The sequence below is a fragment of the Oryzias melastigma genome, linkage group LG23, assembly GCF_002922805.2.
Source record: "Oryzias melastigma strain HK-1 linkage group LG23, ASM292280v2, whole genome shotgun sequence".
Lineage (NCBI taxonomy): Eukaryota > Metazoa > Chordata > Actinopteri > Beloniformes > Adrianichthyidae > Oryzias > Oryzias melastigma.
Window position 1 is genome coordinate 19,626,859 of NC_050534.1, and position 11,819 is coordinate 19,638,677.

The following is an 11,819-nucleotide window of genomic DNA, read 5'->3' on the forward strand; positions in this document are numbered from 1 at the left end:
CTTATGCAATGAAGCAATAAAAGAAAACACCTTCTGCAAAACTGCAATCAAACGTATTTCCGCAGGAAATGCAATTTTTCTAGTTCATTTTAGGTTGCACCAGTTTACAGCAGCAAAAAAAACCTAAAATTAAAGAAAAAAAACTAAAATAATAATTTAAAAAAGTAAAAAAACAAATTAATCAAACAAAAAGTGTTAAAGTGCTTTTCTTTTTTCTGTACATTTGTTTATAACTTTTCAAAAAGTAGAAAATGTTGAAATTTTCACAAACTGAGATTTCTTTTTTGTCATTTTTTTTTAAATTAATCTTTTACAGCATCAGCAAAAGTTTGAAGGCCAATTAAAGTTTGGGATCATCATAAACTCTGAGGGTTTTTCCACCACTTTTTAAAATGAAAGCGAACCTGCAGAAGTTTGAGATCATCACAAACGTAATCCTGCCTGAGCCGAGTTAACAAGCGTTTTGTCTTTTTGTCAAATAAATCAACACGCTGAGGCGGAAACGCGGCTCGTCTGCGGTCCAGACGCTCTGCACGCCTGTTTAATGACCGTCTCTCTTCCTGACATGTCCTCTGCTCTGCTGCTGGTCGCGCGCGTGCACGCGCACACGTGCACGCGCCGGCGAGCAGAAATAGAGAACTATTTTTGCAGATCCTGTCTGGATTAGTGTGGAAGCCGTTTAGAGCTCAGCTGAAGCTAAAATGTAAAATCTTACACCTCCCTTTCACCTCCCCGTCGTTTCCTTCCTGACTCTCACATATAAATAAGTGCATCATTAAACTCCTCCCACTTTACCCTAAAAAGCCTGCCTGAAGCCTCCAAACAAACACGACTCATTTAGGAGGTCCTCTATGAAGGTAGAGAGTCACAATAAAAGCAGAAAAATGATCCCAAACAAACCTAAAGGAGCCAATTATTCCTGAACGATCCTCGTAAAGTCGTAGTTTGTGGTAGAATTGAAGCGTTTATGACGGTTAATATTAACGTGAATCGACACCCTAAGGGATAAAGCTTTTCAATCCACTGGATTATTAAAGAAAGGCTGAAAATGGGATCAAACGTGCATGAAAAAGGTTTAGTGAGGCGAACGTGGAGGCAGCCGAGGGGACGGCGGCTGAAATCCGACCCCCGCTGCTGTTTTACATGACATCTGCGTGTCTGCGTCAACGCGGCTGACAGATCCTCACTCGGACTCGGTCAGCACCACTTCTTCAAAGATCTTCACAAAAATACGTGAAATCTGGATTTCCTTGAGCTCTTCGGGTAACAATCACTATTCTGGAGTAATCCAAGAACGATCTGGAACTCTTTTCTGTTTTTATTTATATACTTTCACACTGGGCTGTTTGGTCCACAATAGGAGTGCAACAGATCCGGTTTAATCCGTGTTCAGCAAAAGTGTTTGTTAAATATACTTTTTAAGACACAATGCAGCACAATGGACTTTGTTTATTCAAGTCCTTTTTATATAAAAGACTATCTTGGGATCAAATATAATTGTTTAGTTTTTATAAATAGGCATCAATGTACAAATGTTTTGTTGTGATAAATGTGTGTTTTGAAGTATTTATCTTCTATTAAACACATCTTTTAAAGCTTTGCAAAACTTTAATGAAGGTTTTTATCTTGTTTTTGTTTTTTTTGCTTTGTTTTTTCCTTTTTACTGATTCAAATCGTGACAATAAACCTGAGACACGGTGAGTTTTATGAACACTTCTATTCCACAACACAACTTTCCTCTCACTGCCGGTGAAAGCTCATCTAAACTCTGCTGGACGACCAAAGACGCCAACTGGAGTTTGTGGAAAACAAAATTATTAAAAAAAAAAAAAAAAAAAAACAAGTTCAAAGGCAAAAGTAACAAAAAGGTTTGAGAAGACAAATTAGTTCATGTTTTTTGGTGATTAAACCCTAAAAATGAATTTACCGTATTTTCTGGACTATAAGCCGCTACTTTTTTCCTAGGTTTTGAACCATGCGGCTTATACAAAGGTGCAGCTATTGTGCGGATTTCTCTTCCACTGTTAGAGGAGCTCTAACGGGAAATAGAATCAAAAACAAGAGACAAAAAAATCTATGTAAATCAGAACAGCCAACGCTACTTTTTCTTTAGCAGATAGAACACTCATGACAAAATACTACCTGGTTATTATTTTCAAATCCTCGCTTCTTCATCATGGAAATCCCGCAAAGAAGTTTGTGTGGTGCACATTTTAAGTAGAAAGCCATGGAGCTTGCTATCTAGAAAGGAAAACGGCACTGCTCTACACAAGCTTAGCATCAATGAATCTATGCTGAGACGCTGGAGACGGCAGGTAGATACATGTACATTCACTGCACTACATGCAGTAAATATAAAATTTTTCAACACAGATATCTGCGGTTTATAGCCCGGTGCGGCTCGTATTTCTTTTCTTTTTCTTCTTTTTTTTTTAAATTGAGCAGATGCGGCTTATAGTCCAGAAAATACGGTACTCCAAATCAAGAGAAATTTCTAGTATTTCCCACCGATCAAACGGAATTTAAGGACAATTTTTAATTTTAATTTACTATACATACACATATGTAAATATGTAAATATATATATATATTATATTATTATAAACCAAAGTCTTTAAAAATATTGTTCCATCATCTTAAATAGTAAAACGGCTTTTTGAAATGAAAAAGAAATTCTCAAAACTATAAAACGACCATCAGTAGCCGGTTAGGCTCCGCCCCCACATGACTCCAAAAGGCTAAACGGTTAAGAAGATGAATAAATGAATGAATGAAAAAGAAAAACTGTTTTGGTTCTTGAGCGTTTGGGAATTCTCATTCTAACATCCATCTGCTGAAAACCGATTTAATGATTTCAAAATTCGCTTTGAGACTAAAGTTTCTATGGGACGGATGATCGATCTGAAGGCGGATCTGATGAACACAAAGACGACCTCCGTCTGAGCTGCACGAGTCGTGAAAGACTCCGCTTTACTACATCTACATGCGGGGTTTCCCTCAGTCTGGGAGGGGGTTTGAATAATGGCTGAAACTTCAGCAAAGAGGCCAGACGTTGAACCACGAGTGCGGCGGGGGAATTCTGAAAGCTGCTGCGTCACTGGAGCAGGCAGACGATCAGGAGTCATCGTGAAACTGGAAGAATCTCAGCCTGATAAAGATCTCGGCTGCCGGCCAAGTGTATCAGAAAACAGAGAGCAGAGGGAGATCTGGAACCATGACGGGGGGTTCTAGGTCTGTGGTGTCCAATTTCAAAATTATGACGTAGATTTAAGAGTTTATTTTAAAAGTAAATACGCTTGTTGGTTTAAATTAATTTATTTTTGTTTTTTTGGATAAAGTTTATATGAAAAAAATCCCCAAAATGTTATGTAGGTGTCAGAAAAGGCTAAAAGTCAACAAAATGTTACTTAATCAGAAAATCAACATCCCTGTGATTACTGATTGGACTTAAAATATGATAAATTTGTGAAATAATGTAAAATATAAGAAATTTTAATTCCCTGCAGCCACAATTTTCTTCATTTTTTAAGGTTTACCCATATCAGCCAATCTGATCTATCTGCACTTTATTTTCCAATTGGTGGCATGAATTGTTTACCTGTTCGGTTTTTCTTAGTCATTTAAAAAGCAAAATCGAAGACGCAAAAACTCCCGAAAGAGCAAAAGTCAAAGGAGATAAAAACATGAAAAAGCCAATAAAACAAACGAAAACGTGTTTCTTTACAGCGGTGATTCATTCCTTCAGGTTGGTGTGATGACTCTCTAAACATGAAAATATAAAAATGACTGTTGTGTTAGAAAAACAACAAACATCAGCTGGTTACCTCCATCTGGAAAAATTAAAAAACAGCAGCAGCTTTGATGGAATTCGTGTTTCGTTTGACCATAAAAATATATCTAAGACAGAAACTTGTATTTTATTAGCAGAAGTTCACCTTCTACACTTTTTTAATATGGATTTGCATAAATACATTTAAGTTTTTAGGTTTTATATATATTTGTTTCCTCATGTTCTCATCATCAGCTGATAATCAAACGACAAACATTCTGTTTTTGTTTACCTAAATCTGGATCGTTTTTACTTTTTTTTTTGTAAAAAAACAAAAAAAACATTTTAAAATAAATATTAACATGAAGACTAGAAAAATCATTTTTTTATATTAATCTAAAACTAAAAAATCTTTTCTGGAGCTAAAAATATGAAAGAATAAAATGCATTACTTCTAGGAGCCTTTTCACCTGCATTTTAGTCATTTCTGACGTTCAGATTTGCTTTCTGCTCATGAATGATCAACATGACATTTCCTTTGTTTACTAAGTGTTTGTAAAGTCCACAAACGGAGCTCAGAGCTGCTGATTCTGAACAGTTTCCAATAACAGACTTTGTTCTGTCACTTCACTTTCTGCTGCCTATTTATGGACATTTCTTCACACACAGTGAAAATGCTGTGATTTCCTTTTATCTCTACAAACTCAAACTGGATTTTCTGAATTTCTTCAGCTCTGAACGTCAAAAATTTGATTTCACTTCATAGCTGAGGCTTCTGTTAATACTTTAGAACATTTTAGGAACCAATAATCTTCTCCCAAACTTTCTGAATTTGCCTAAAATGACCAAATCTTTTTAAAAAGGTTGGTTTTACCTTATTTTAAGATCTTTAGATGTAGTGGGAAAAAAATAAAACTATAAATGTTCTGTAGGAAGTAGATACGCTACAATTCTTGGTTTAATACTGAACTGTATGTTACAACAATAAACCATATCAGTTTTCTACATCAGCCTTAGTAGAAGCCAACTGAAAGGTCTCGTCATGCTTATTTGCTTATTAGAAAATTAAAAAAATGTTTTATTCCAAATTTGAGCGCAATTCCACATCGTAATACACTCATTTGTTTCCATATTACATATGGAAAACTTTACTTGTAATCAGCAAAGAACGTAATTTTTAAGATAAAATAATTTTTTTCTTAGTTAAAAATGGCCAAATGAGTCAAAGTTTTCTTGTTTTTTTTTTTTTTTTACCAGATACAATGAATTAATCGGACATAAGATTACGCAAATGCATGGAGGAGCATCAATAAAAGTTTCAATCTACACATCGATATAAATTAAATTATGGTAAATTTGTCTTTAGGAAGATCAAGTACTACACACAAAACTAAATTTAATAATAAAGATCCCAATTCTTTTTATTTATTTTCCCAAATTAGATTTTACATACAGTCCATTTTCCCCAGTACAAACAAAAAAGCAACTAAAACATGTCATCTTGCTCAGCTTATTAATTTAAGTTAATTTTATTGATGTGTGTGTATCATCTCTGGCATTTTGAACAACTGATGTACAGTTTAATGTTGTTTGTTATTCACTGTACATCATCCAAGCAAGAAATAAAAAATGGAAATCTGTAAATAAATCAGCTGATTATAGGATAAACTTTATCAAACTGCGTCCATTTTTTCCTTTAGTATTTGTCAAATATTAAAAAAAAATGTTTTATGACGATTTTCTAAAAGGTTATTTTGGTAAAATCAGCAAAATCATAATCATTAGATCCAAAGTTGACGGACTCTAGTAGTGAAGCAGTTTTTTTTTTTTTTTTAAACATTTGAAGGAAAAATCAAATAAAAGCCTTTTGTTTCTCTGTAGGAAGTGAGATTTTTGCTGCTGAGGAACGTTTTTCAGCATAAGTCCAAACTGACTAAAGCTCTCGACCTGCCGGCTTGGCGTGCTTCACTGCTGAGGAGGGCGGCCTCCTCTATCACGACGGCGCAGATGACCGCGCCTTATCGCGCTGCTATCACACTCACTCGGCTAACAGAGGCGCCACATGCAACGAGAGGGAAGCGCGTGAACGGAGCTGAAGAGCTGGAAGGAGGAGGAAGCACATGCAGCTCTAGAGGCGGGAAGAGTCCTGAGGTCAGCGCAGACACACTAATCACAGTCAGAGGGGCTGTTAGAGACGCTTACCTGTTCTTAGGTAAATGTTATCTGAGAAACAAAACACAGAAGAAAGAGGAAACAAAACAGGTTACTGTAACACAGCTGAAAGCAGTTAAACACACACACCTCTTACACAAACACACAAAAATGAGACAAAAATGATGCAAATCCCTGAAATTAGACACTATTTGGGAGGAAACCCGCTCGAGTGTTGCCTCAGGTTTCATCATGAAGCTCATGGCGACGTCAACTGTCCAACGTTACCTCCGTTCATTAATGTGTTTCTGATGTTTGAAAGTCAGCAGCTTCAGGAGAACTTTGTGGTTTCAACAAAAAAAGACAAGAAAAAAGCTCAAGGATCAGTCGGGAAAAGACCCCGAAACGACTTTTTCATGTTTTCTGTCAGGGATTTGTGGTCAGACTGAACCACCGACTGTATCTGAGAACTGGACCGGGTGAGTATGATGTCATCCATGGAGAAAGGATGTTTACTTCCAACCAATGAAGTCATCATTTTTGCCTTAATATGGACGAAGCCATGTTGGAGCCAGAGTTCATCAGCAAGCAGTGATTGGTCCGAGTCAGTCTGAGTTTCCATGACAACTTCTCTTGCCAATAGGAAGTAAGATAATGGAAGTCCAATACCCCTTCAAATCAAATCCAGATAAATCAAATCAAACTAAATCAAACCAAGCCAAACAAATCTAATCAAATTACATTCATTCCAAACAAACATAACCAAAGTTAATTAAATTAAAATAAAAATCAATTAATCAATTAAATCAAACCAAGCCAAATTAGATTGAAGTAAATCAAATCAGATCAACTAAATTGAACCGAATTATATCAATCAAAATCAAACATAATCAAACCAAGCTAAATTACATTACATGTAGTTAAATTACAATAAATCAAAGTAAATCAAACCCAATGACCAAATGAAAAAACAAAAAATAAAAATCAAATGTATTCAAAATATATTAAAGTAAATGAAATCAAGCCAACTAAATTAAACCAAATTATATTAAACTAAATCAAATCAAACAAAATCAAGCTAAATTGCATTACATTAAATTATAATGAATCAAATTAAATCAAACAAGATCTGAACAAAATAAAATAAAGTAAATAAAAATACATCAAATGAAATCAAACCTGACCAAATTAACTCGAATCGAACCAAAATTAAATGGAATTTAGTCAAATCAAACCAAATTCAATTAACCAAACTAAATTAAATTAAACTAAATAAAACTAAATCACATCAAACCAAATCTAACTAAATTAAATTAAAGTAAATTAGTCTTTATTTATATAGCAGTTTTCACATTTAATATAACACAAAGTGTTTTACACCAAAACAAGAACATTATAAAATAGACCCCCACCCCCCACCCCCTTCCAGACCCGAACACCTCCCACCTCCATTGTCAAACAGGTGAAAAACACTGAATCTGTCAATCACACCTTTTGAAAGTTGGGAGTGGAGACCAGCAAGCTCCACCTACTTTTACTTTACTTATACAGCTGATTATTTCTCTATAGAAGTCGGGTACTTCCTGTTTGTAACCCGCCGAAGGGGTCACTCAGTCCAGTTCTCAAAAACAGTCTGAACGTCATCCTCGGTCTTTATACTGCTCTTCTGTGGTTTGCCACAAGCATTTATTAATCTTTGGTGACAAAGGCGCCGTTTCACAGGAGCATGAAATCAAATAAGAAGCTTTCTTAGAAACTGGGTATCATTTGAGATGTAGAGGAAGCAGTTGTAAATAAAAAAAACAAACTCTCTGCTTTGAGGGAGAACAAAAGGTTGGAAAAACGTATCCAGGTCGTGTTAACGACTGCAGAGCGAGCCATCCATCAGAGATGTCGGGGAAAATAAGCGCCTGCAGGCGGAAACATCCCAGAAACAAAAGATGCTCTCAGAGTCTGGAGAGGAGCGTTTCAGAAAACTGTGCGGCTCCAGAGTCTGCAGGAAGATTGATGCTGAATGGTCGACTTCAGAATCAAAGCACGTTCAGGAAAACATCATCTGTCCGCTTATTTTTAGATGTGTTTAAAGGACGAATAGGAACTGAAACCACTGAAACTGACAGCGTTTCATTAAGATCTGATGTTTCTGCAGAAGTTTCCATAATTATGAGGGGGAGTTAGCTTTATTTGAGTTCTGTTTTATATATTTAGATATTCTCTTGAGTTTTTATTGGTAATTTCAGCACCTTCATCATCATGGCTGATTCCTGTTTCTGGTTTATTTTGCTGTTTCCAGTCATGTTCCTGTTCGTCTACACAACATTTTATTTATATCTTACTCAGATTATACTCCTCAGTTTATTCAAAAAAACGAGAAAAACAAAACATAAAAGCACAATATGACAGTTACAAGAAGTTTTTACAGGATAAATGTTAAAAAATTGTGGCGTTTAAATTATTTTTTGTCTTGACGTTTAGCTTTAGATTAATTAATGAGGCACTGTATATAACAAACCTTAATGCACATATTTAGATTTATGTCCACAATAATATGCAATACTAGAATTGTATCTTTTATGGGAAGATTTAAGTATAAATGTTAATTTATAAGGCAGAATAATTTCTTTTTTACTGGCTTTTATCATCTACATATACCTTTTTTTTCTTTATATCTTTGGCTAGAAACAAATCGTGTTTACGACTGGTGTCACTATGGCAACCGAGCGGGGTCCCAAACTCTCGTTGACCTTTGATCCTAACAAAGTTAAAGTCTACTAAACGGTTCTCACAGATCCAGACTCATTTGTAATCAAATCTGCAATATAACTTACTCATGGATAATTACTGTTTTCTAGAGGTGTGTATTGGCAATAGTCTGGTGATACAATACCATACAATACAATACAAGTATCACAATGCGTATCGTGATACATGTCTGACGATAACTATTGCAATATATCTAAGACTTTTTTTTTTAAAGAGAGCATGACTTGGACAAAACTGTGAAAAATAATGCACCTTTCATGTTAATAAAATGTTAACATTTATTTTATGATATGATCACAACGCTAATTACTGCAACTGTATCTCATATACAAGTTGCTTTTACCCAGAAATTCATGGAGATTTTATTTTGTTAAATTTCTGTGCAGCTAACTAGTGGTCGCGGGTTTAGGTGGAAAACAAAAGTTACACGTGGAACCATGTCTGCTCGTAAAAATTGATTAAATATCGTCTAATTAACATTTTAAATAAATACAAGTATTGCCAAATGAAACATGACGATAATCGATTTTACCTACACTCCTACTGCAGAATGCGATAAAAGTGGAATTCCAACAAAACTTGCTGACAAAAATTCAAAAAAGCTGATGATGATGAAAAATTTGTATTTTTTTTTATCTTATTTTGTAGTTTAATTTTTGACAATGTTTTACTGAAAATTATTTGATTTAATGTCTCTGACATTAAATCAAACAAACAGCGAAAAGACAGACTTTTATTTTGAAAAAAAAAAAAGAACTAAAATTAACCATCCCAACACCCTTTTTCTCTAAACCAAGAACTGAAAACTCCAGATGCAATTTTAACCCTTTTTATTAAACCTTTTTTTTTATTATTTTGGGTGCTTTAAAGGTCACGATCTACAGGAACAAACATTTCAACAGAATAGGGGACCACACCTCCATGCAGCAGGGAGGCAGACTCCGCCCCTTCTGGTTGCCGAGCCTCTCACAGCAGCTCTAACCGCTCTGAAGTGGACCAGACGCCGTCTTCTTACCTTGGGGGGGCATCAGCGTCTTGCTGTTCTGGGCGCACCAGCCCACGGGGTGCAGCTCCGCCGTCATGACGTCGCACCAGAAGTCGGCTTTGCGGTCGTCGCCGTAGCCGCTGTAGCGCAGCAGCAGCAGCTGTCCGCAGGTGGTGATGATGGTGGCCACCCAGTACGTGTCCGGGCCGCTCTTGTTGGCCACCTCCAGCTTCATGCCCGGCTGGAAGCTGCTCTGAAGGCTGATCTCCACCTGAGACGCAAACACCGCAGGTTAACATGTTTTCCTGGATAAAACATCGTCTCATTTTCAATTTTTATTGAGGTATGAAAACTTTTACATGGTCTGTAGACTTTTAAGCAATTTTTTCCATAACTTTTTCATAACCTTTCAAGACATTTCCAAAACCAAAAATAAACACATTTCGGTCAAACTATTGTATCCGGTGCTGCTTAATCTAACAAAGAGACATTTTGATACGAGTGCTGACATGAGATTCATTTTGTACAATGAATCACCTGTAATTAAATAATCTACTTATAATGCAACATACTTTTTGTTCTGAAAAAACTTCTTTTAAAGTATTTCTATATAAATTTGGGATATTGTGGCAGAAAAAGTTCAAAAATACAACAAAAATCTAGAACAGATTACTAACTTTCAGCTTTATTACAAATTAAGAAAAAAATACACCAAATAATTAGAATAAAATATCTATAAACATTTGAAAAAAAAAGATACAAAAATTTTTTACAATTAGAAGTAAAAATTAGAAAATATTTATAGCAAAAACAGAAAAAATTAAAGCAAAAAATAAAACAATATTTTGCGAGAATTAAAAAAGAGTTATTGCGAATTTTTTGTAAACTGGTAAAAATTAGAAACAAATTGAAAAAAATAGTATAATTATAAAATATTTAATAAAAATATATATATATATATATATATAATTTTGGGCAATTTAAAAAAACTTTAAAGGCAAAAATTATAAAAATTAAACCAAAACCAAAAAAAATTATTATATTAAAATTTAAAAAAATATTGCAAAAATTAGAAAACTCTTGCAAAAATGACAAGAAATTTACAGCAGAAAATATAAAACTACAATAACTAAAATAATAAATTATAGCATTATATATATATATATAGTAAAGAAAATGGCAAAAGAGTGAAAATGGTAAAAGAAATATTGCAAAAATGAAATAAATATATAACAAAATAAAAAAAATTAAAGTGTAAAAATTTGAAAGAAATAAACCAAAAATTAGAAAAAAATTACAGTGAAAATTACAGAAACACTATAGTGAGAATTTGAAAAAAATGTTAGCAAAGATTAGTAAAAAATGATAGAAAAACTTAGCTAAACTTATAGCAAAAATTTGAAAAAGTGTATAGTAAAAATTAGTAAAAAGAATGATAGTGAGTTGACAAAGTTGGTTACACCCACAAATAAGAATCCAGCAGATCACCCACAGACTTTACTGTTTTGAGTCCAATATTGTTGTTGGGATTGACTCACAAATAAAATAAACATTTTGTAGCGGCCAGTATTTGTTATTAAAGCTACAATTTCTCTGCATTTCGCAGCAATTCACAATCCACGTCCGATAGCAAGTTAAACCCTTCTGCTCTCTTTGGGGTCCAGATGACTCCAACCACATATTGATGTTTGATTCCTTTCATGACAAATGTGGACAAAGGTGGACAGGATTTTACGTCTGCCATGAACATTAGTGAAACTCAAAAATCAATCATAAAAAAAAGTTCAGCGCAGTCGTTTGGGGTCCAGATGACCCTCCCAAACTTTACAAAATAAATTGCATTTTCTAAACCTTTCCAGGTGTTTTATGACCTGTTTTCAGATCCCACTGGAATCCCTGAATCAAGAAGAGCAGGAAAACTCGTCGTACGACTGAAACTGTTTCATTTCAAACGCCCTGATTTTGTAACAGAGGACGCACAGAGAGCAGGTCGCAGACAAAGTGTGGTTGGTCAGACTTCCCTTCAGGCTCTAACTGAGCAGTTTAGGTGAACAGAAAATTCAAGGCCAGCTGGGTTTGCAGAGAGAGGACGCACGCCGCTCCCCGACGGCGTTCTCTGCAGAGTCTGGATCCTTTTGTCTACATCTGACC

At 34.9% G+C, this 11,819-nt stretch overlaps 1 protein-coding gene across 4 annotated transcripts in view; it reads right to left on the minus strand.

Annotated features, from left to right (window-relative positions):
• Nucleotides 1–11,819, minus strand: part of sfmbt2 (Scm like with four mbt domains 2) — a 62,926-nt gene that overhangs the window by 30,894 nt on the left and 20,213 nt on the right. For 3 of the 4 annotated variants that reach the window (XM_024288518.2, XM_024288531.2, XM_024288525.2), the window contains exons 4-5: nt 9,699–9,939; nt 5,972–5,992 (exon numbers count right to left, since the gene is read on the minus strand). In XM_024288518.2, the coding sequence (XP_024144286.1) occupies nt 5,972–5,992; nt 9,699–9,939 (262 nt within the window). The remainder of the gene's footprint in view (nt 1–5,971; nt 5,993–9,698; nt 9,940–11,819) is intronic. The other variant, XM_024288537.2, reaches the window with a different exon arrangement.